Raw genomic sequence first — 26919 nt, 5'->3', positions numbered from 1 at the left:
CTATTAAAGAGCACTGAATGCCAAGAGAAGAACTGGCAAGAATTGGCAAGCAAATGAGATGTTCTTTTCAGGAGAATGCCTCTTTAGCTGTTCATTGAAGAGGACAGCGAACCTGGCCTCAACTGGAAGGAAGAGCTACAAGAAGACCGCAGGTGAAAGGCTGGACTCCACCAGAGACGCTCCAAAATGAGAACACACAGCCCAAGAAAGGCAGTCGCCCTCCCCTCTCCCACCACAGTCACGCGCAGAGAACCGCAGGTTTGTGGAAGTTAACTTCTCTCTACCTGAGTGGGTTTTATTTTATGTAAAACCTCACAGTGCAGTAACCAAACCTTTAGTAGAAATAAGAAGAGCATTTGCTTTGCAGTTCTTGCCCCGGCCACTGCATCAGTCACATTACATAAAGAAATCCAAACGCCTATTCATCACTGCTTTTCCGAGTTCACCTATAATTCAATCTACACTGAGAAGCTTCACACAATGAAATGGTTTTTTACTGAGCGATTACACACATCACCTGGATGCAAAAGAGAGCACGTTTTTCATGGATGCCAAGAGTTGTCAGAGTTGTTTATGGGAGAAGAAACATCAAGGCTTCTGTGTTCTGCTAGCCATGTGGAGCATGTGAGAGCCTTCTATAATGGAAAGAAAAATGAAAGACATAAAACTAGGGTAACAGGGAGGAAAGAAAAGAGAGGGAGGCAGGCTGGTAAAAAAAAACAAAAATCAACCTTAATTTCTGATGCCAGCACTGCTGTGTATTTCAAAAGTGAACTTGAAAGCCCCATTCGGGGGGAAGAAATCACTTTTATCCACCACGTCCCCTACTCAGATGGATTTTTCTTTGACACGGTGGAAAGGTGAGTGCCAGAGTCGTGGCTAAGTGGGGTCCAATACAGGAAGACAATGCAAGAGGCCTCTACAGAAGACAGAAGACCAAATGACAAACAAGAAGAGAGTCAGCAGCCACCTGGGAAAGCACACAGGAAGATCTGCAGCTCTGACAACTCTTAACGACTAGAAACCTGCCCCCAGCCAGAGACTCTAAAGGCTGAATTCATTCCCACACATGCTTTTTCTCTGTGCACTTATCTCCATGCTCATCCTCCTTTGAAGCAAAAAACTCATTAATCCAATTCAAACTGCCAACATCAGTAAATCCTTTGCCTCAGCATTTAAATGCCAATACCAATTAAATACCAACAGCAATTTAACTACTGATAGGATCCTCACTATGTTCAGGAAATCCAGCCAGAAGTCCAGCTAGCATTAATTCCAATACTCCTTCATCAATTCTAATTTACTCAGTGCAGAGAAATGAGGTAATTTGCTGGCCATGCTGACGATGCACCCAACTGGACTGAAATAACTCCACAGCAAATAAGAAGGAACAAATTGATTGCAATCCACCAAACCTGAAGGACGTCTTCACCAAGGCTTCTGGACTATCAAGCTGAGGCAATTCATCAGCTAGGATCTCTTCTGGTGGTCGAGGGTCATGGACAATCATTGGCCGTGTCTTTTCCTTGGCATTCCCCGTGAGCCCATCGATGAGGGAGTTCCACAGACAGTTCTGTGACTTAGACCCTGAGGTGTGAGGGGAGAAAGGTGTGTAGTCAATTACCAACCAACAACATGTCCTGCCTTGCCCAACTCGGGATTCTCAAAAGCAAAGCAGGGAAACATATATTTCTCATGATCTCCACCATCATCTGAGGGCTCCAAAAGATACTGGTCAGGCAACTTACGGAGCAACCAGGAATTTTTAAATTTATATGCAGAAAATAGGCTAACACCCTGAATATTTTGACCCACAGCTAAGTAGTAAGGATATACATCTTGTCTCATTTCAGGGGTGATCAACTCCAACTCCTGGTAGAGCTGTGGACACTTAAATATATATTTATTCAGCAATTAGAAGTATACAAAGGACTACCATTTTAGAGAAGAGTAAGGATGTTCAGACACAAGTGTCCCTTATGAAATCAGCATGTGCAAGGACCAAGTTTCAAGACTCCATTCTATGGAGACAACCACCCCAAATAGGGCCCCACCTCTAAAACCCAGAACTCGCTCTGGCAGTTTCAATCTTCTAGAAGATCAAGACCCAAGGAAAATTACACCGCGGGTTTACTGATATTCTACCCAACAAACACTTCAAACATATGAGATAAACATTAAAGGCAAACATGAAGTGGTAATAGTATCATACAATAGGGCCTGATAAGCCAGGCAATCAAGGGCAATATTGACAGGGATAAGTTACACTGATATCATGTACCCTTGAAATGATATGATGAGAATGGCATTTCACCTCTGTGATCTTCCTTCCCAAAACACATAGCCCCAATGTATTAAGCATATTCCTAGCTTCTGTAAACCTGATCTTTAACATCTGCCCTACATGTATATCCCAGACATGCCTTGTTCTGGACAACTCAGTAATGCATCTGAGTCACCTTGTTTTTCAAATACAAACCAACCAAACCAGAGTCTACCCCCACAATACCTCCCTTACTGAGCTTTTGCACTCTGGGCCACTATTCACTTGCCCCACTCACCCCAGGGAAGGTACCAGACAATAGAGACAGCCCCTATGTTCCAGAGCCCACTGAGATTATTCAAACTAGCCAATCCTAAGGCTGCTTACCTTGCCTTGCCCATTACTCCCTACAGAAGCCACAATAAAGACACTTTCCCACAGTTTATCCTCCACCCCAGCTCTGCCTTATAACTGATCCCAGTGCTTCTCTGCATGGCCTCCATGGTGAGATATGTACCCCCTCTTTGGGGATCTGCAAGTATTACAAAACTATCTTTTCAGTGGCAGTCATCTCCAGATCTGTTGGCCCTACCATATGTAAATAATAAAAATCTATCCAAATACGCAGTCTAATCATGGGGAAAACATCAGACAAATCCCAAATGAAGGACATTCTGCAAACACCTGACCAGTACTCCTCAAAACTGTCAAGGTTATTAAAGAGTAATGAAAGTCTGAGAAACTATCACAGTCCAGAGGAGCCTAAGAAGACATGATGACTAAATATAATGTGGTGTCCTGATGGGATTGTGAAACTTAAAAGGACATTAGGTAAAAACTAAGGAAATCTGAATGAAGTATGTACTTTAGTTAATAATAATTCATCACTATTAGTTCATTAATTGTGACAAATGTACCATATTAATATGAGATTAGTAATAGGGGAAATTGGGAATGGGGTATCTGGGAATTCTCAATACTATCTTTGCAAATTTTCTGTAAACCTAAAGCTGTTCTAAAATAAAAAGTTATAAAAATACAAATAAATAAATACTATAAAAATAGCTATTATAAAAGGTCTATGAGCAAAAAAACACTTTTTTTAAGTGGAGCCTGAGAGTATTACTATTGTTTTTTATCCTTGCATAAAGGTACTGTTGGGTTGCCAAGTCTTGCACCCATGGAGCTGTGTCCATCCAGAAGGGGTTGACTTTTTCTACCCCATCCATGCAGAGGTAGGACCTTTTTCTAATTTACATAAAGGCTCTTTATGAGGTCTGAGGTGGCATGCACAGAGGGCTAAAAAGCACTCCCAGCTAATGCATATGCATGTGATAGGTGGGCAGAGAATAAATCTGTATGCATATGGGCATGCCTCCCCAAGACCCTAACCAGCTACTTGCACCCTACAACAGAAGAAATCATCTGAAGGACAGCTTTGCCACTAAGGTCAAAAGAACTTCACACACAAAGGGGAGCATCTCACAAAGATCCCTGAACCTTCACTAAGAACACAGATGGGTCAGCAAACAACTCTCTCGATGACCATGACTATGACTGCTCCCCTTGGGATGCCCCACATCCAAACTGCTTTTGTATTAATCAAGAGAAATTAAAGCACACTAGTGCCAGGAAACAGATGCCTCCCACTCCTGAAATGCAGAACAGCTTTTCTAAAGTCCTAAACAGACATCTTAATAAGATCTGGTCCTATTAATGAAGGTCTGGTTCTATGTCAAAAAAGGTCTGTTCTATGTTAACTAAGGTCTGGTTTTGGAGGAACAACAACAGCAGTAGCCTGTTTTCTTAAATTTGATCTAAACAAAAGCCTCACAATAAACTCCCTGCCCATTTCCCTTCATTCTCTTATTTAGTCATTCAATGTAGATATATTTAATTCCCTCAATATGCCAGGTTCCATTCTGGGCCACAGAAATAGAAAGATGAACCCATAAGCAATCACAATAATTGGGCAATGCACCATAACTAAGGGCAAATGAAGTGCTCTAGGAGACAGAGGAGGGCTCACCCACTCTGCTTCAGGGCCAGGGGGAAAGTTACACAGAGAACATCACATCTGATACCGATCTAAAGCAGAAACAGATCTTCAGCAGGTGAAAAACAGAGAAAAGAACGTTCCAGTGCAAACAGTATGTGCAAAAGCTCAGAGGTTAACAAAGTAGCTTGTAAAGGCTGGAGCAAAGTGAGAGGGAACAGTGACCAGAGAAAAGGTCAAAGGCTGGTTGGACAAGTTGTAAATTGCCTTGAATAAAATGCTAGTCATTTAGAAAGTCTTCTTTAGACAAAAAAGAACTAAGGCCATATCTGTGTTTGAGAAAGAAGACTGGCACACTACAGAGCAGTGAACTTGTGAGGAATAGCATGGTAATATGAAAGGGTCTATGAATCTGTCTCATCTGTAGATGAAATAAAGTCTTACACATACTTACGACTAATTTTTAAGTATATATAAATGTGATTAATAAATTATAAATTCATGTAAAATCACTAATGAAATGAGCAACTATATGCCAGCAAATTAGATAATCTGGAAGAAATGGATGCATTCCTAGAGATGTATCAACTACCAAAACTGAACCAGGAAGAAATAGAACCTGAACAGACCTATAACCACTAAGGAAATTGAAACAGTCATCAAAAATCTCCAAACAAACAAGAGCCCAGAACCAGATAGCTTCCCAGGGGAATTCTACCAAACATTTAAAGAAGAATTAATACCTATTCTTCTGAAACTGTTCCAAAAAATAGAAATGGAAGGAAAACTTCCAAACTCGTTTTATGAGGCCACCATTACCTTGATCCCAAAATCAGACAAAGACCCCATCAAAAAGGAGAATTACAGACCAATATCCTTGATGAACATGGATGCAAAACTTCTCACCAAAATGCTAGCCAATAGGATCCAACAGTACATTAAAAGGATTATTCACCATGACCAAGTGGGATTTATCCCTGGGCTGCAAGGTTGGTTCAACAACCGCAAATCAATCAATGTGATACAATACATTAATAAAAGAAAAAACAAGAGCCATATAATCCTCTCAATAGATGCAGAAAAAGCATTTGACAAAGTACAGCCTCCTTTCTTGATCAAAACTCTTCAGAGTATAGGTAGAGGGTACATACCTCAATATCATAAAAGCCATCTATGAAAAACCCACAGCGAATATCATTCTCAATGGGGAAAAACTGAGGGCTTTCCCCCCAAGGTCAGGAACATGGCAGGGATGTCCACTATCACCACTGCTATTCAACATAGTATTAGAAGTCCTAGCCACAGCAATCAGACAACAAAAAGAAATCAAAGGCATCCAAATTGGCAAAGAAGAAGTCAAACTCTCACTCTTTGCAGATAATATGATACTTTATGTGGAAAACCCAAAAGACTCCACCCCAAAACTGCTAGAACTCATACAGGAATTCAGTAAAGTGGCAGGATATAAAATCAAGGCACAGAAATCAGTGGCATTCCTATACACCAACAAGAGGTTCCTCTCTTTCAGAAGAAAGAGAAATTAAGGAGTCGATCCCATTTACAATTGTACCCCAAACCATAAGATACCTAGGAATAAATCTAACCAAAGAGGCAAAGAATCTGTACTCAGAAACTATAAAATATTCATGAAAGAAATTGAGGAAGACACAAAGAAATGGAAAAACGTTCCATGCTCATGGATTAGAAGAACAAATATGGTGAAGATGTCAATGCTACCTAGAGCAGTCTATACATTCAATGCAATGCCCATCAAAATACCATCCACTTTTTTCAAAGAAATGGAACAAATAATCCTAAAATTTGTATGGAACCAGAAAAGACCCCGAATAGCCAGAGGAATGTTGAAAAAGAAAAGAAAAGCTGGCGGCATCACAATTCCGGACTTCAAGCTCTATTACCAAGCTGTAATTATCAGACAGTATGGTACTGGCATAAAAACAGACACATAGATCAATGGAACAGAATAGAGAACCTAGAAATGGACCCTCAACTCTATGGTCAACTCATCTTTGACAACACAGGAAAGAATGTCCAATGGAAAAAAGACAGTCTCTTCAACAAATGGTGTTGGGAAAATTGGACAGCCACATGCAGAAGAATGAAACTGGACCATTTCCTTACACCACACACAAAAATAGACTCTAAATGGTTGAAAGACCTCAATGTGAGATAGGAGTCCATCAAAATCCTAAAGGAGAACACAGGCAGCAACCTCTTCGACCTCAGCCGAAGCAACTTCTTCCTAGAAACATCACCAAAGGCAAAGGAAGCAAGGGCAAAAATGAACTATTGGGACTTCATCAAGATAAAAAGCTTTTGCAGAGCAAAAGAAACAGTCAACAAAACCAAAAGACAACCGACAGAATCAGAGAAGATATTTGCAAATGACATATCAGATAAAGGGCTAGTATCCAAAATCTATAAAGAACTTCTTAAACTCAACACCCAAAGAACAAATGATCCAATCAAGAAATAGGCAGAAGATATGAACAGACATTATTCCAAAGAAGACATCCAAATGGCCAACAGACACATGAGAAAGTGCTCAACATCGCTCAGCGTCAGGGAAATCCAAATCAAAACCTCAATGAGATATCACCTCACACCAGTCAGAATGGCTAAAATTAACAAGTCAGGAAACAACAAATATTGGCAGGGATGTGGAGAAAGGAGAACCCTCTTATACTGTTGGTGGGAATGCAATCTGGGGCAGCTACTCTGGAAAATAGTATGGAGGTTCCTCAAAAAGTTGAAAATAGAGCTACTGGGCACCTGGGTGGCTCGGTTGGTTGGGTGACTGCCTTTGGCTCAGGTCATGATCCTGGAGTCCTGGGATCGAGTCCTGCATCGGGCTCCCTGCTCGGCAGGGAGTCTGCTTCTCCCTCTCTCTCTCTCACTCTCCCAAATAAATGAATAAATAAAATCTTAAAAAAAAAAAAAAGAAAATAGAGCTACTATACAACCCAGCAATTGCACTACTGGGTATTTACCCCAAAGATACAAATGTAGGGATCCAAAGGGGTGCATGCACCCCAATGTTTATAGCAGCAATGTCCACAATAGCCAAACTATGGAAAGAGCCAAGATGTCCATCGACAGTTGAATGGATAAAGAAGATGTGGTATATATATACAATGGAATATTATGCAGCCATCAAAAGGAATGATATCTTGCCATTTGCAATGATGTAGATGGAACTGGAGAGTGTGTTATGCTGAGCAAAATAAGTCAATCAGAGAAAGACATGTATCATATGACCTCACTGATATGAGGAATTCTTAATCTCAGGAAACAAACTGAGGGTTGCTGGAGTGGTGGGGGTGGGAGGGATGGGGCGGCTGGGTGATAGACATTGGGGAGGGTATGTGCTATGGTGAGCGCTGTGAATTGTGCAAGACTGTTGAATCACAGATCTGTACCTCTGAAACAAATAATACATTATATGTTTAAAAAAAGAAGAAGAAGAAGAAGAAGATAGCAGGAGGGGAAGAATGAAGGGGGGGAAATCGGAGGGGGAGATGAACCATGAGAGACTATGGACTCTGAGAAACAAACTGAGGGTTCTAGAGGGGAGATGGTGGGGGGATGGGTTAGCCTGGTGATGGGTATTAAAGAGGGCACAGTTCTGCATGGAGCACTGGGTGTTATATGCAAATAATGAATCATGGAACACTACATCAAAAACTAATGATGTAATATATGGTGATTAACATAACATAATAATAAAAAATAAATAAATTTTTTAAAAAAGCACTAATGAATTCATAATAAATTTTTCACCATTTTCTCAGTGAGTAAATCAGAAGGGCCATGGGACCTAAGCTCTCCATTAGGAGTCTCAAATGGAGACTGTTATTGATCTCTGGCTTAATTCCATTGTGGTCTGAGAACAGACACTGCATGATTTCTATTCTTTTAAATTTTGTTAAGGTGTGTTTTATGACCCAGAATGTGGTGTATTCCTCTGTTGTTGGAGGAAACGGACTACAGATATCGATTATATCCACTTGATTGATGGTGTGGGCTTTTTTTCCCTTTTTAAATAAATTTTATTTCATTCATTAAAACAGCATCTATAAACATAAAGTGTTATTTACATATAAGAGTTAGTATATATTCAGTATACAGATCATTCTTGATGCACATAAGGAATCCCATTGCTATATTACTATATATAACTTTATGGTATATTCCCTCTCACTACCCAATCCCAGAGATAGGGAAGTCCTTCTAAAGATTTATGATGATACTTCGGAAAAAAATATTTCCAGCTATTTTTCCTAATTAGCAACTGAACAACAATCCATTTATAACTATTCCTATTAAAACTGCTTTGTGATGAAAGATTTAGAGTGTAAAAAACTTACTTTTATTTATAGCAACTTTTTGATAAATAAATCTTTGTGTTTGTTTCTGAGGGGAGGTTTCAGATTTTTTATGAGATCTTCAAAGGGGTCCATAACTCAGTACAAAAAGATATATGCCCCTGATTTAGAGACAGATTTTCAATTCTACCAGACTGATGGTGTGGTGAGTCCAACTATGTTCTTGCTGATTTTCTGTCTGCTGAATCTGTCCATTTCTGAGAGAAAGGTGTTGAAGTCTTCAACTATGATAGTGAATTCATCTATTTCTTTTTGCAATTCTATGAGTTTTTGCCTCACATAGTTTGACATTCTGTTGTTAGGCACATACACATTAAGGATTTTTAGGTCTTCTTGGAGAATTGACTCCTCTATCATGATGCAATTCCCTCTTATCCCCGATAACTTTCCTTGTTTGAAGTCTGCTCTGTTTGAAATTAATATAGTTATTACTGCTGCATATTCTTCTCCATCAATTTACTTTTAATCTATATGATGAGTTTTTATATTTAAAGTGGGTTTCTTATAGCCAATTATAGTTGGTTCTTATTTTCTGGTCCACTCTGACAATCTCTGTCTTTTAACTGGTGCATTCAGACCATTGGCATTCAAATGATTACTGACATAATTGGATTAATATCTACCATCTTCATTACTGCTTTCTATTTGTTGCTCTTGTTTTTTGTTCCTATTTTTGTCTTCCACTGTTTTTCTGCTTTGTGTCATTTTAATTGAGCATCTTACCTGATTCCATTTTCTCTCTTTCTTAGCATATTGGTTATGTTAAGCTATGCTATGCTATTGGTTATAGTTCTTTTCTTATTTTTATTTTTATTTTTTGGTGGTCGCCCTAGATTTCACAACATACGTTTACAGTTAATCCAAGTTCACTTCCAAATACCACCATACCATTTCATGCATAGTGTTAGTACCTTATAATGACAAAATAATCCTAATTCCTCCCTCCTGTCCCTTGTATCATAGCTGTCAAATCTTCAGAAGAGCCATGAGTGATGCTCAGAATTATCTTCCTGAGGAATGGAAGAAGGAACATTTATATGCAAGCTCTATTCCCAGGGACAAGCAGAACCCCACAGGGTATTAATTCCCTAGGCTTTCTGGGTCTACTATGCATGGCTGTGGGACAATTCCCACATCATCAGAGAATCCCCAGGACATAAATCAAGAGAAAACAGTACAGCTAGGGCTTAAAAAGTGGGCCAAGAGGATGTGAAGCTGGGTTCAAGAGGTACCCAATGCACAGAGTTCCCACACAGTTTTTGTAATCTAGAAAACACAACCAGATTCCCATCTGCTACTCATTTCTGCCTTAGAAGGATCACAACAGCCCCTTGCCATGGCTCTTCCCAAGGCAATTTGATGTGGGCCTTTTGGAGTTGAACTTTGAGAGCACGAAAGAACTCTTCCTCTCAGTCTCCACAAATATGGGCAGAGCACCCTTGAGGGACACTGGAATGGTCTGCTTGACAAAATGAAAAATAAAAACTCCCCTGCTCTGATTTATTTTAAGCTGATTTTGAAGGCATGAAATGTTTCTGACTAAATAGAAGCAAAAATATGGAAAAAGATAGAGTCACACAGGTCTCTCTCAATAATATCAAAAACCCCATGAGGGAAATCAAGCCTTCAGGGTACCAAAAATAATGTGGCTCAGGTGCAGGAGATGAGCAACTTCATTCAGCCCACATCTTGTCATCTGCTTCTGCCCACTCCCCTCCCCTCCCCACCCGGCTTTCCTATCTCCTTTGACTTGTTCCTGGCTCTCATTTGAAGCTTATTACATTCTCCTTTTCTGTTATTTCCCCTCTGTCTCTGTGATAAACTCTCTCTCTTCTCCTCACAAAGACAACTTTTTGTGTACCCCAGGAACCCTCTAGATTGATTATAAATCTTCTGGACTCAAACTCTGGTGGCAGCATCTGTACCCCTGAGGTTATCAAGAGAACAAGATGTAACAAACATTGTTCAGCAGTTTCTATGTGCTAGACACTGTTAAGAGGGCTTCACCTGTGTTACCTTATCCAATCGTCAAATCAACCCTTTGAAGTAAATATTATTGAAATATTATTGAACACTAGGACATTAAGACTCCAAGAGATCAAATAACCTAGATGTCAGAGTTAGAAAACAACAGATTGCTTGGACCCAAAATTCTCACTCTCCTACTCCAGGGCTCCAGGTGATCAATCACACTGTTTGTACTTTATTTATGAGCAAATAAATAGACGCATAATGTCGATCAAGCAGAATATTCCACATTTGTCATTATGAAACAGATATTCTTTTACAAAAGAAAGAAGATACACTCTATCTGCCACCAGGCAGAGCCTTGATGTTGCTTAGTCTCTTCCATGAAGCCCTTTGCAGCTTCCTTTAAAGAAGGAAGTTTGGGCTGCAGGGGGAGATGAATAATGCAAGGTAAGTTTAATCGGTTGAGAAAAGACTTCTTAAGAAAGCAAGAAAATGAGATGAGAAGGATCTAAATCAGAAATAGCTACAGATTCATTTTGAAGTGTGTCTAATGGTGGCAGTCTGATAAAGTGCCTGCAGGAGGAGCCCAAGGTGATGTGCTTGGTAATCCTATTTAAATCTGACAAGTGACTTATCAACTCAGTTCCTGATTTAAAAAAAAAAAAATACACAAAGATTATGCTGGCAAAAGGCTGAGAAATTAGAGTCCTGCAAAAGCACAGAGGAAAAAGGGTTAAATCTCCAAAAAGGTGAAAAAATTCTTAGAAACCATCAATGATTCTCAAAATATCTGTGACGTGGGTTTGTAGGTATCCTCTCCTTATGGGAGGATAAGGGTCCTGAAATTCCCAGTGGGTAGGAAAATTGGGGCTGGAGACAGAGGTCAAGAATGAACCTAATAAAACCCAGATGGGAAGTTTTATGCTCACTAAAAACAAACAATGACAGTGCAAAAAATAAGGTATCGATAAAGACTTGAATATCTTTAAATCAGTCACATAGGCACTGTTCTGTTACTTTTAATATACCAATTCTTGATTTTGAAAACTTTTCAGAGATTTTGTCTCCTGCAATTTCAAAAAGATTTTAAAATTTAACTCTATTTCTAATATCATACACACCAAGATCTCCTCTATCAAAATGTAAGAATACAACTTGATTTGTAATGACATATTCTAAATTCTCAAATACGTTAGGGTTTGTTTCTGAGTTATACCGTTAGATTAACCTGTTTTTTTTTAATGACTGGATCACATTACTTTACTTGGTATAACTTCACAGTATCTATTAATATCCAATAGTGCAAGACCTCCTCCTTTCTTTTTCTGGCTATTCTTAATTGCTTATATCTCTAAGAAAACGTCAGTTAAAATCACTTTGTCAATTTCTAAAGAGAACTCTCCCTTTTGAGTGTATACTGAGATGGTACTTAAGAAAACTATAATTAATTACTCAAGGAAAAGAATTATGCATCTTATTGCATCAGCTAAAACTGTCAGAATATATCATGCTCTCATCCAGGTAGATGAGTAGTCCTTTCTGTATGGAATACCTGTTGTATTGATTTACCCAAGCACCTTTTCTTCCCTGCTTATAACAGCCCCTCTCACTTTATTTTGAGAACATCCCCTCCCACATTACTCATTCCATATGATTCTTATGGGCTTTCAGCTATGTTACTCTACTGGCTTCAGTGATTAGTCAAAGAGAGGGTATACGACGACCCAAGCTTGGATAATCACAGATCTTTCCTAGTATTTTCCACACTGAAACTAAAAGGAAGCACCTTTTCTTTCTTAGTAGGTTGCTAGTGCAAGCCACCACATCCCAATACCTAAATAAGCTGAGAAAATGAAACTAGTACCCTAAGGAAATCAGAAAAAAAATCCTGAGAGTGGTATGTCCTTGGTTGTAATCCCTCCTATCTCCAGACCTACAGCTCTTCATAGGTTTGTGAACTACTACGATATCCTTCCAGCAAATCCCATTCTGAGCTTAAGATAGGTTGTACCAGGTTCCTGTCACCTGCCAACAAAAAGGTCTTCCCATGTATTCAAGATTTTTATTTCCTTCAGGGAAGTTTAGTTTCCCTTGGTCCTGGAAATTCTTAGCAGGTTTTTTCTCTGGACAGTATATATGTTTGCCCTCTCTTATTCACAGAGTACATTTTTAAATTATAGTTTCTAAATTGTTATTGCTGGGATATAAGATAGCTATTTATTTATTGTACTTACTGTATTTACTTAACAATCTGTTTCCTTACTAAACTCTCACTCTTTCTAAGGATTTCTTTGTTTCATTGGTTTTGGTTTTCTAAGGACATATACCATCTACAAGTTTCCCTTTTCTTTTCTAATCATTATGGCTCTTATTTCTGTTTTGTGTCTTACTGCATCAGCTAAAACTTTCAGAATTTTGAACCATATTGGCAATAGCAAGCAATCTTATCATTCTGCTAGCTTCACTTAATTTTCTGTTTATGAAATGTCTATAAAATTTTCTGTTGTAGTCTTATTATAAATTTCCCTTTTATAATTGACTTCGTGAATGTCTATCCCAAAAAATTAAAAAATCATTGATAATACCTTTATCATCTATTGAGATGACCATGTATTGTTTCCCCTCCTTTTCTTTCTTTCTCCCTCCCTCTCTCTCCCCCTCTCCTTTTGACGTATTGATGTGTTGTATTGATAGCGAAATGGAAAACCAAACAAACAAACAAACTTATTTTCCAGATGGAATCAAATTTCCTCTGAGGAACTTCGTTGGAAAAATAATTTCATAAAACAAAGGATTGGCGGGGGGGAGTAGGTGAAAAGCCCTAAAGGAATGGATTGAAAAGAGACAACAAAGAAAGAGTTAACACTATTCTGCCTATAAAATGAAGAGAATTTAGAGGCAACCAAGAGCAGAAAAGAAGGAAAAAGAAGGAGGGGGAGGGAGGGAGGGAGGGAGAAAGAGAAGGAGGGAGGGAAGGAGAGAGGGAAGGGGGACGATACACAATCATTTCAATAGATGATAAATCCATTATCACTGATTTTTTTTATTTTTTGGGATAGACCTTCACAAACTCAATTACAAAAGGGAAATTTATAATAAGGCTACAAGATGAACTTTCCAGCAGGATGGCTTCAAGCTGGAACCGTACTTGACAGCAATAACTGCAGTACCTTCAAAGAACATATAAATCCGATATCCATGTTTAAGTTAAATGCTGGGTGGGACTGCAATGTAATCACCTCTCCAGAACAGTGAAAAGTCTTACTCACTTGTTGCTGTATGAAAGTGATATTGGAGAGAGCATTTGAAAATTATGAAGACTAGGCTGTGTCCAATCTTTTGTTTGTTGTCTGGAAAAAAGTAAATCAAAATCTACAAAACACCAAGTGTAGGAAAAAATTCAACAGACCCAGGAAATAATGGTGACAAGTAATGAGAAGAAACCTGGAGAACCCCTGAAAAATTCACTGATTGAATTTTAGTAATTAAAACTGGATGTGGGATAGAGCTTTAAGACAGTCTCATGCAGGTCTTAAAGGGCATGTCTATATGACATCTGGATTATACATTAAAATAACTTCATAATAGGGCCACCTGGCTGGCTCAGTCGTTAAGTGTCTGCCTTTGGCTCAGGTCTTGATCTCAGGGTCCTGGGATCTAGCCCCGCATCAGGCTCCCTGCTCAGCAGGAAGCCTGCTTTTCCCTCTCACTGCACCTCTCTGTGTCAAATAAATAAATAAAATCTTTAAAAATGATAATAATAATTGGGTGGCTCAGTCATTAAGCGTCTGCCTTCAGCTCAGGTCATGATCCAAGTGTCCTGGGATCGAGCCCCGCATCGGTCTCCCTGCTCCGCAGGAAGCATGCTTCTCCCTCTCCCACTCCCCCTGCTTGTGTTCCCTCTCTCACTGTGTCTCTGTCTGTCAAATAAATAAATAAAATCTTTAAAAATAAATAAATAAAATAAAAAATAAAAAAAATACTTCATAATAGTAAAGCCACCTTGCAGTACTCAAATTCTATTTGGTCATGTTGTGTTGTTATTGTTGTATATTTATTCATTTGCATTGCTAGAATTCTATTTAAAGCTTTTTGCAATTATATTCATAAAGATTAGCCTTTACTTTCTTCTTCTATGTAGCTGTCATCATAGGAATAACCTATCCCCTGATATTTGAATATAATTGCCTATAAAACTCTTGAGATCTAAAGTATTTTTAGCAAAGTAATTATTTCACAATTTTTTCAATGTCATCACATGCTATTGCTGAATTCCAGGTATCCATTTCTTTTGGAGTACTTTCCTTTAAAAATTGCCTTTCTGTCAAGATATTCAAATTTATTAGCATAGATTTCTATGCATTTTCTATTTTTATCTTCATCTATATATTAAGAGCTTTAAGTATTTATTTGTTTGTTTTCTTGACTCTGATTACTTCCTAGAGCTGTGCTATCCAATAGGGTAGTCATTAGTCTATGTAGCAATTTAAATTTAAATTAATTAAAAAGAAGACTTGTAAACAGTCAACACGTACATACAAAGATGCTCAACATCACTAATCATCAGAGAAATGCAAATGAAAATCACAATGAGATATCACCTCACACGTGTCACTATCAAAAAGACAAGAGATAACAAGTGTTGGCAAGGATGTGGAGAAAAGAGAACCCTTGTGCACTGTTGGTGGGAATGTTCATTGGTGTAGCTACTATGGAATACATCATAGAAGTTCCTCAAAATATTTAAAATAGAACTACCATATAATCCAGCAATTCCACTTCTGGGCATTTGTCTGAAGAAAATGATGACAATAATTTGAAAAGATATACACACCCCATGCTTTCTTTAAGTCAATAAATCCAAAATATTATCATTTTAACATGTAATCAATATAAAAATATTAATGAAGTTTTATATTATTCTTTTTTTTCCAAAACCCGGGGGATATTTTACACTTACATCACATCTCAGTTAGCACTAGCCACATTTCAAGTGCTCCAGAGTTACGTTGTATGGGACAATCAGTTCTACAGAATTTATTTTGATTCATGTTTCAATTGCCTGAAGTATACCCTCAAATAATTCTTTCCCAGAATGACATGGTTAATGAGATAGATACACATGAATAACAACTAAAGTAGAGATTTACTGAATTTAAATTAAACTCAACATATTTCTTAATTATCTTCTGCTGTTTATGCACTATAGAAGAGAATTAGGAGCCAAATCTGATAGTTTTTCTTTCTCTTGTAGGCAAACATTTTTCTTTATCTTTGTATTTCAAACATTTTGCTAGCATATTTATAACTGTGAGTTATTTTTACTGATTTTTAAATTTATTTTCCTGGAACACAATGAGCCCTTTGAATATGGAAACTCAAGCCCTACTCTCTTCCACTGGGGCAAGTTGCCTTCAACTTTATCTTTGATTACTACTTCTGTTCCAGTTATTTTGTTTGGCTTTAGTCTCAGAACATCGATGATTCATTTACATGTGTTGACTCTTGTCTGACCTCCTATTATCTTGTCTCGTTTTCAATTGCTTATCACTTTCATCTATAGTATAAGACACTGTTTCTCAAGTTTGTCTTCCAATCCTTGATTAAATGTTTTTCAGTGTCATTTCTATATTTCAATGTGAATGTTAATTCCTATGTACATATTTACTTTCTTTGCTTCTTAACTCAAAATCAACATGCTTCTTTTCTTATGGCTTTCTGTTCCTATCTTAGAAGGGCTATGTCTTCCTGCTTCTTATGGAGAATGCAAAGTGGCATTTACATGTTTTCTTTTGGCTTCTACATTAAATCATTTTTCAGAAGGCTACCTCTTCCCAACGTCTTTATGATGGTGTTTCACTTCCCTAGTTCTTCATATTTGGTTTAGAGTTTTATTTTGGACTTAACCCTACTTTGGTCATTCTGGAATGCAAAAAGACTCATACAGAGATTATTGTTTTCCAAAAGGCAAGGAACATAGGTCACTCTAGGTTTCATTCACTGTCTCCTTAGGCTGCCAGATAAATTAAGCAGAAAGAACCGAGAGTAAGACTGACATTTATATCCAAACAGTTATCATAATAAGCAATGCATAACCCAAGCCAAAAGAGTGAGCATAAAAAGTTGTGCCCAACCTGCTTCGGAGTAAAGCCTTGCATCTGTCTTTACCCAATTGATAGGCACAGCTCCCACATAATTTTCAAAGTCTATTTAGAAATTCATATGGTGCAGTAGATCACTATATAGTGAGACCATCAATTCCAAGAGGAAAGGTCTCAATTACTCTTTGTCATACATCAAAAGAATGAGTCTGTTCAGCAGAGTAATGATGTAAACAAGATTAAAGGGAGGCTGTTTTCAAGAACTTTGACAGCATTCATTTAGTACACTAATTAAAAGAGAAGTTTATCTATTGAGAGTGAAATCTACTTGACAGACACTTTGCTAATGGTCAGTGTAAGTTAGGTACTTGAGAGTTAAAAGATAGCATTTTTTTAAGTTCGCCATAATTAAACTTTCACTAAGTCAGACACCACCACCCTCATAATTAAGTGAAAATTTTTCAATGCATAACTACCTTGAAATATGCTAATGTCTGCAAAGCATGCATCCAAGTTTTACCATCTGCTGGATGATTCATTTGTAAATCTGCCTAGTATTCCTTTGGGAAGTTCCAGCACGGATTTTTAACCTCATTATAAAAACTTGGTAGGAATGAATTCAGTAATATAGTATGTATGAAAGTGCTCTAAGCATTTGGAAGAATGTGCCACATTCATCCTAGACATGTTGAAATGGTATGTGTACTGTGATCAAAAATAAAAGTGTTTGAAAGTAATTGCATGGAGATTTGGTGTTTTAATCAAGAATACCAGAAAAACAGAGACTTCAGGGTAATATATTAGTCACAGAGAATTCTGGCCCAAACTAGCCATTGCTGGTAATAAAATAAAGACAATGGATCATTTGTTGGTGGCAAGCTCCTTTTGGGAAAGAACTGTGACTTACTCATTTTTATACTCCTGTACCCAAAATGTCCTTTCGAAGTTAATTTTTTCATATGCTTCTAAGATACCTGCTTCTGAGGCTTGGGAACCACATTAAGAAACTTCAGTAAACTTCTCAGTGTTTTCTTCCTTCCATGTGCTTCAATTGTATCATGCATGGGTTTTCTTCAGTTTCTCACCCAAATGGCTTCGCAACTTGACCTCTCTTCCTATCTTGCCCAATGGGACTAGGGAACTTGGCTTCATAAAATTTACTGGCCTGGAAACTAGGCAATTCTTTCATAAGTTCCAAGAACTGCAGCTCTAAACATGAGGTTTTCCCCAGGACTTCGTAACTATAGGGGAGTTGTTCACAGCTTCATCTGCAGGACAATGACCCCTATAATTGCACATTTTACAGCCTACAAAACTGGATGTGTCCACCCTGGGCTTCAACCCAAGGCTTAGCCAAGGCCTAATGCACACTATGGCAGGAACCACTCACCTCCTTAGTCTACCTACCTATCAGCGGGGGGGAAAAGGGAAGGTACAGGACATAGTGCTTGGCCACAGTAGGCGCTCCATAAATATTTGTTGAAAAGAAGGTATCACGGGAAGCTAAGACTGGTAAATCATGGAAGTCCCATAAGTTAAAATGCATCTGACTTCTTTTCTAGTAAGGTAACTGAGTATGAATCTCTAAGAACTGTCCAAGTAATAAGTGGTTTTATCCCCTTGTTTGAAATCGTTACAGATCTGGAATAGTTCTATTCACTCTGCTTTCAATCCAACTGAACAAACATTTATTGAACACTTATTATGTACTGACTGGCAAGGCACAGTTTCTGTTTTCAAGATACTCAAAAATCTAGAAGGGAGATAGTCACTAAAGAGCTATTTATAATACAGTATGAAACAAGTAATAATATAACTATGTAGAAATATACTGATGCCAAACAAAGCAGGGAGTGATAATTTTGTTCCAGGGGTCAGGCTAGGCTTTACAAAAAAGGCGGCCTATGACAGAGTTTTGAGAGATGAATGGATTGGCTTGGTGATCAACAGAGAGAACATTTCAGGCAGAGGGAACCACACGTACAAAGGCATGGAGGAGTGAAACAGGATGAGAGGGCAACTAATTTCGTTTTTCTGAGGCTGAAATGATGAGTTAGGGCTTAACAGAAGTCATCTCAGGCCATCTTTGGAAGGGCCTGGTAAGATGTGTCAAAGATTTTGATTCAATTCTGTAGGCTATGAAAAGTCATCTTAAAGGTGCTTTTTTTTTTTAATTAAACTTTTTACTCTGAGAAATTATAAATTCACATGCACTTGTAAGAGATAATACATGTACCCTTTACCCAGTTTCCCCCAATGGTGACATTTTGTAATGTTATGGTACAATATCACACCCAGGATGGTGACACTGAGGCAGGGCATCACCATCGCAAAGATCCTTCCTGTTATCCGTCTATAGCCATGCCCACTTTCCTCTCAGCCCACTCCCTCCTTAACTCCTGACAACCACTAATCTGTTCTCCATTTCTATAATTTTGTCATTTCAATAATGTTGTGTACATGGAATCATACAGTATACATATAACCTTTTGGGATTGGCTTTTTCATTCACTAATTCTCTGGAGATTCATCCAGGTTGTTGCATGTATCAGTAGCTTGTTCTCTTTATTGCTGAGCAGTACTCCATGGTATGAATATACCACAGTTTGTTTAGCCAAACACTGGATAAATAAATCTGGGTTGTTTCCAATTTGTGGCTATTATGAGTAAAACTTCTATAATGATTCATGCGCAGGGCTTTTTAAATTGTAATAAAATATATGTGAGATAAAATTTACCACCTTCACCATTTTTATGGGTAACCAAGTTCCGTGGCATTAAATATATTCACGTTGTATCCACCTCCAGAACTCTTCTCATCTTGCCAAACTGAGCTGTGTACCCATAAAAGTAATTGCCTCCTCCTCTCAGCCCCGGCATGGTTGTGATTCTACTTGTTGTCTCCACGAATTTGGCTACTCTAAGTACCTCATGTAAGTAGAATCATACAGTATTTATCTTTCTGTGGCTGGCTAATATCACCTAGCACGATGTCCTCAAGATTCACCCATGTTGTAGCTTGCGTCAGAATTTCCTTCCTTTTTAAGGCGAATAACATTCTACTGTATGTACATTTTAGTCTGTAGATATTTTGTTTATCCACTCATCTACTGATGGACACTTGGGTTGCTTCCACCTATACTTCAAACAACACTGCTAGGAGCAGGAATGTACAAATATCTGTTCAAACTCCCACTTTCAATTCTTTGGGGTATATACCCAGAAGCAGAATTGCTGGATCATATGGTAATTCTATTTTTAATCTTTTGAGGAATTATGAAACTGTCTTCCTTAGCGGCTATACCACTTTACATTCCCACCAATAGTGTACAAGGGTTCCAGTTTCTCCACATTCCTGCCAACACTTTTGGGTTTCTTTCTATTATACTAGCCATCCTAATAGGTGTGAGATCACATGTACAGGTTTTTGTGTGAATGTAAGTCTTCATTTCTCTGGAATAAATGCCCAGAAGTGCAATTCCTGGGCCATATGGTACTTGTGTGTTTACTTTTTTAAAAAACAGCCAAACTTTTTTAAAGTGGCTTATCACCAGCGATGTATGAATGATGCAGTTTCACTGCATCCTTCTCAAGATTTGGTGTGGTCAACATTTTTTATTTTAGCCATTCTGGTAGATGGGTAGTGGTATCTCATTGTGGTTTAATTTGCATTTCCCTATTGACTAATAAAGTTGAACATATTTTCAAGTACTTACTTGTCATCTGTATATCTTCCTTGGTAAAATGTCTCTTCCTGCCTTTTGGCCATACTCTGAATGGGCTGTTTTCTTTTTTACTTTTGAGTTTTGAGAATTCTTTATATATAATAATGCTAGGGCGCCCGGGTGGCTCAGTCGGTTAAGCATCTGCCTCCAGCTCAGGTCATGATCTCATGGTCATGGGACAGAGTCCCGCATAGGGCTCCCTGCTCAGCGGGGAGTCTGCTTCTCCCTCTGCCCCTCCCTCTGTTCAAGAGATATCTCTCACTCTCTCTCTTGCAAAACAAAACAAAACAAAACAAAAATATATGTATACACATATATATATTATAATGCTAGAACTTTGTAGAGTAGCAAAATTATTTGCAAATATTTTCTCCCACTTTGTAGCCTGTCTTTTCAACATCTTGACAGGGTCTTCTGCAGAACAAATGTTTCTAATGTTGGTAAAGTCCAATTTATCAATTTTTTCCTTTTACGGATCATGCTCTTGGTGACAAGTGTTTCTCTCCCAATGTTATAATCCCATGATTTTCTTTCTGTTTCTTTTTCTAAAAGTTTCATAGCATTATATTTTAAGTCCATAATCCATTTCAAGTGAATTTTTATATAAAGTTTGAGTCTTAGGTTGAGGTTTGTATTTTTGCCTGCGGATGTCCAAATACAACAGCACCATTTGTTGAAAAGGCTATATTAGCTCTATTAAACTGCTTTTGCACCTTTGTCAAAAATCAGTTGGGCATATTTGTATGAATCTATTTCTGACTTCTCTATTCTGTTCCATTGACCTATGAATCTATCTTTTTACCAGTACTACCTAGTCTTTATTACTGTAGCTATACATTAAGCTTTGAAATCAAATAGACTGATTCCTTGTACCTCATCCTTCTTTTCTAAAATTGTTTTAGCTATTCTGGTTCCTTTGAAATTCCATATAAATTATAAAATAATCTTGTCTATATCTATGGAAACCCTCATTGGGATTTTCATAGGAATTGTGTTAAATCTGTTTATCAGTTTAGGGATAATTGACATCTTCACTATGTTGAGTCTTCTAATCCATGAATGTATTTCTTTCCGTTTATTTAGATTTTCTGTGACTTCTTTCATCACCATTGTGCAGTTTTCCTCATGTAAGTCTTACACATGTTTTGTTATATTTACATCTACACATTTCACCTTTTTTTTTCTTTTTAGACAGAGAGAGCGAGGGAGGGGCAAAGGCAGAGGGAGAGAATCTTAAGCAGGCTCCATGCCCAGCATGAAGCCCGATGAGGGGCTCGATCTCACAACCCTGAGATCATGACCTGAGATGACATCAAGAGTCAGATGCTTAACTGACTGAGCCACCCAAGCACCCCTACACATTTCACTTTTTTTGAGCAACTGAAAACACCACCATATTTTTAATTTTGATTTTTTTTAATGTTTATCTTATAACCTATAACCTTGCTGAACTCACTTATTAGTTCTAGGTTTTGTTTTGTTTTAGTTTGGTTTGGTTTGGTTTCTTAAAGATTTTATTTATTTATTTGACAGAGAGAGAAAGCACAAGCAGGGGGGAGCAGCAGAGGGAGAGGGAGAAGCGGGCTCCTTGATGAGCAGAGAGCCCAACGCAGAGCTAGATCCCAGGAGCCCGGAATCATGACCTGAGGGAAAGGCAGACACTTAACCCACTGAGCCACCCAGGTGCCCAGTTCTAGAAGGTTTTTAATAGATTCCTGACAATTTTCTACATAGACAATCATGTCTTCTGCAAACAGAGACAATTTGATTTCTTCTTTTCTGATCTGTGTGCATTTTATTTCATTCTCTTCCCTTATTGCACTGGCTAGAACTTCCAGCACCATGTTGAATAAAAAAGGATATAAGCAGATATCCTCATCTTGTTCCCAGTTTTAGGGGGAACAGTTAGGTCTACAGTTAGCTGTAGGTTCTTGTAGATGCTCTTTATCAAATTGAGGACATTCCCCTATATTTCTATTTCCCTGAGAGTTTTTACTGTGAATGTTGAATGCTGTCAAATGCTTTTTCTGCATCAATTGATATGATCATATTATTTTTCTTCTTTAGCCTGTTAATTTGGTGAATTACATTAATTTTCAATACTGAAAGAGAATCAACCCCACCCGGCCTGGTGTATAATTCTTTTTACATATTGTTGAATTGTTTTGCTAATATTATGTTTAAAAGTTTTACATCTATATTCATGAGGATATTGGTCTGTTGTCTTTCTCTGGTTTTGGTATGAGGGTACTACCAACTTCATAAAATGAATTGGGAAATGTTTCCTCTTCCCTATTTTCTGGAAAAGATTATGTAGAATTGCTGTTAACTTTTCTTTAAAAATTTGGTAAAACTTTCTAGCTAAACTTACTGGGTCTGGAGATTTCTTTTGGGGAATTTTTAATTATTAATTCAGTTTTCTTAATAATTATAAAGCTATTAGCTACTTCATAATTGGTGAGTTGTAGTAGTTTCTGTTTTTCAAGAAAGTGGTCCATTTCATCTAAGTTTTAAGAATCCAAGTTCAGGCAGAAGTCTCAGATCCAACTCCTCACCCTGTACAGCCCAAGGCCTGAAATCCTTACCCCATGTACTAGATCCCATGACCTTGGCAACACACTCACACGCCGCATAGCTGCAGAATCAGCAGGCATGTTTAGAGCCTGCTCTACTAATATTAAATTCCTCGTTCATTTCCACCTGCAGAGATCCCTTTCTTTATTGCAAGTTGAACTATGCATTTAAAAATATTTTTAAAGGGGCGCCTGGGTGGCTCAGTTGGTTAAGCGACTGCCTTAGGCTCAGGTCATGATCCTGGAGTCCCGCATCGGGCTCCCTGCTCGGCAGGGAGTCTGCTTCTCCCTCTGACCCTCCCCCCTCTCATGTACTCACTCTCTCTCATTCTCTCTCTCTCAAATAAATAAATAAAATCTTAAAATATATATATATATAAAAAATAAAAATAATAAAAATAAAAATATTTTTAAAAATATTTTACTCAGCATTTCTACATGCTTATGAAAAATGGAGGATTTTCAGGCTATCCTAGTCCACCTTTTGCTGGAACCAGAAATTTCATCCTAACTTTATTCAAAGGAGCATACATTGAGAGAGGAAAAGAGGAGGTACTTGGCATGCAATAGCCAACCCCTGTCTTCCTTGCCCTCCCTGAGGTTACATTACACAAAACAAAAATTTCTAATCAGATTTTTAAATTGTGTAAGCTTGTACACATGTAGGAAGGAGTAAATATTTGTGATTATCTCAACAAGTTAGACTACAATTCCCATGAAAGAAAAATAAGTTAGTCTCCATGTAGGAAAAAAATCAATCAATCAATCAAAAGGAATAGAGGTGAGGTGCCGAGGGCAAAGGTGTCAGCAGATACCAATACAACTAATGTGATGATCAAGCTGCTCTGTGTGAGAACCTGGGAGGAGTGTCTTTCAATTCCTAAGAGGGAAATGGAAATACAGGGCAAAAAGTGGAGGAGGGTAGGCACAGAAGGACTGAGGGGTGATAGACCAGGAGCTACATGGGCAAAGCGATCTTTAAAAAAATTATTGGTAGTGAGATGGATGAAAGGACTGTTGAGAACAGAACTGTGAATTAAAATTGTCTGCATACAATTGCATACTGTAATCTCCCTAATCTTCGCTCAAGTTCTGCTTTGACCAACAGCCTTTGGTTACTCCAAAAGAAGAGAAGGGGCTTTGTTTCACATCTGAGTCTATGTCAGAGCAGATAAGAAGACAGCCAGAGGCATGTAGGAAGTAGGAAATCAGGGCAAGGAGAATATTAGGTCATCCCCACAGAAACATCAAGGAGTGCTCTGAACTTCCAAAGGGCACACAATAGCAGTTTGGGCCTATTTACCTAGATCTCAATGGACCAGGAGCTTCCAGCTGACATCTGGGTTACATATCATCCACAAGCTCCTAGTCCATTGTTGAACCAATGGCTAACATATTGGGAACCAAGTAATATAGTGGATATATTCAAAGACCCAATCCTATACATTCAAAAAGAGAAAATCAAAGTGAGTTTCAGTTCCCCAAACACACGTACATACTCCAGTCCTTCATTATGACTGTGATCATCAACCCTTTCCAGGCCAAGCTGAGTTTTTCCCACTAGACAGGTTCTTATAGAGAGTTCATGACCCCCTGACAGGGATGCCATAAAGAGGATTTGAACTTTGCATGGGTGGTGAGCTTTGGGCTGGATCAGTTTTAAGTTCTAGTCTAACTTGAAAGTGTTCAAATATAAGATAATGGGTTGATATATCTGTTTACTGAACCAAACATGTTTGTTTGGCTGATAATGACTGGATTTGATGAAAGGGAAGGAGAAAAGGAGTAAGATACACCTTGTGTTTAGGCAGACATATCTTGGGTGAACAAAAGTTGGGGAGTAACTGTCTATGGTTCTGAAACACAAATATGTCATGACAAAACTAGAGTTTGAGGATGATGGTTCAGGTGATTTGGAGGTGCAAGCAAGAGGCGAGTGGGCCAGCCAAGCAGCTCTTACTATGATGTTGTTGTGAAGGGGAAAAGGCCAAGAGTAGGCAGGAGATGACCTTAGAAAGAGAATTAGATTCAAGAGATGATGCAGAGCAGTGCCAGTTCTAAGGGTTGAGTAGAGGTATCTATAGACTCTCTTCCTATAATCGACTTCAGCCATCCCCCACAATCCCTCTCAATAAAAATAAAATTAAAATAATAAAACACTATTTTTTGATAAAAGCAATTAACATTTGCTCTGTCGTATGTATACATAATCACAAGTAGCTATAGGAAAATGCTAATTGTATTATTCTGTGATCTATAAACAAAAACATTGTGCTGCTCTGCACTCTGGCTTCTGCCTCTACCCCCATCACCACCATCACAGCTCAAGCGGTGGTTCGGAAACTGGAGCACATCAGAATCACCAACAGCTTTTGCTGGGACCCACCCCATGAGTTTCTGATTCAGCAGATCTGGTAAGGGGTACTTTTATTTCTAACAAGTTCGAGGGATCCAACTTTGAGGACCACTGAGCTAGACTGCTACCCCTAAACCCCTCGTGCATAGAAATTCTAGAGCTGCCACTGTTGAAGATAAAGTTCCAGTTTCTGCTGAACAACTGGGAAATGAAGATGTTCAGTCATTAAATACTGTTGAGGTAAGACCTAGAGCTCTATACAGGATCTGAACTTTTTAGAAATAGTTAGGGCTGTTTAAGACAAATGAGAAAATCTCCAGATGTAGTTCCTGCCCTATCCTGGGCCCTTTAAATGGCTCTGGCTCATCCACAGTCCATGCCCCTGAAAACACTGAACACCCAGCCACCAGCTACAGCCCACTGCCCATGGCATCTCTCAGCCCTTCCTCCCACCCATTTTCTCTTCTTGTTCTCATCATCATGGTTCCATAACCCATCCAACCCCAAGTCAAGCTCCTAATACTAGCAACAGACCCTCTTAGCTGTGACAAGCAATTTCAAAAAGTTCTCTGGCCAGACTCTAGCACTCTGTCAGATATGATTTTGAGTTTGCCCTGGGGTTCCACAATGGGTATCATCATGTAATAGGTGCTGGCTCACCCTCTATCCCAACCCCAGAGCTCACCCTTACTGTACACCCCTGTCTGCCCCTGCCCATTCTCTACCCAGGGAAAGGGATCATTCATCCAGATTATACACCCAGTACAAAAATAGCAAGCAACCTTCCTTTTGCTTTAACATCCATCCATCCACCCAAATTACTCCAGTTCTTCAGTAGGATAATCTATTTTCAACACTACCTGGATTTTTACCTCCAAAAGCAAAAGAGGTCAAATGGGGCTTCATTTCCTTACTGCTTTTGATCTCACTATTTTCTTTTCAACCACTGCTCACATCAGGGGAGAAAGCGAAGTAGCAAAAACTCCACAGTGGAGCTGCCCAGCTACACAAGCTTTGGGGCCAACACCTCCCGCTGCACAGGCTCTTTCCAAGCCCTGGACTGCCTCCAGGAAAGTCCACTGCACTGATTGCTGGCCTCTTTCAAGGCTCCTTGCGCACCAAATTCTGGGCTTCTGCTGCCACATGGTGGCCATATCTGAACACTGCATGCAGCCTTTAGTCCCTGAAAAGTTGTATAGCCTTTTTTTTTTCTGGATACACTTGACCTATAACATTATCTTAGTTTCAGGTGTACAACATAATGATTCAATATTTGTATATATTGTGAAATTATCACCATAAAAAATCTAGTTAACATCTGTCACCATATGTAGCTACAGAATTTTTTTCTTGTGATGAGAACTTTTAAGATGTACTCTCCTAGGGTCTCAGTCCTTAAGTGTCTGCCTTCGGCTCGGGTCATGATCCCAGGGTCCTGCGATTGAGCCCCACATTGAGTTCCACAATGACCCCTACATCGAGCCCCACATCAAGCCCCACATCAAACCCCACATCAAGCCCCACATCA

At 38.6% G+C, this 26919-nt stretch overlaps 1 protein-coding gene across 1 annotated transcript in view; it reads right to left on the bottom strand.

The window, feature by feature from the left end:
• Positions 1–26919, bottom strand: part of PDE1C (phosphodiesterase 1C) — a 409149-nt gene that overhangs the window by 377590 nt on the left and 4640 nt on the right. Inside the window, exon 2 of the mRNA XM_064575093.1 lies at positions 1416–1587. Within this exon, the coding sequence (XP_064431163.1) occupies positions 1416–1510 (95 nt within the window). The 5' untranslated portion in view covers positions 1511–1587. The remainder of the gene's footprint in view (positions 1–1415; positions 1588–26919) is intronic.

The sequence above is a fragment of the Mirounga angustirostris genome, unplaced genomic scaffold (assembly GCF_029215605.1).
Source record: "Mirounga angustirostris isolate CCGP_5_RB_7025 unplaced genomic scaffold, mMirAng1.0.hap1 SCAF_12, whole genome shotgun sequence".
In the NCBI taxonomy this organism is placed as follows: domain Eukaryota; kingdom Metazoa; phylum Chordata; class Mammalia; order Carnivora; family Phocidae; genus Mirounga; species Mirounga angustirostris.
This window is presented reverse-complemented; position numbering and strand designations above follow the sequence as displayed.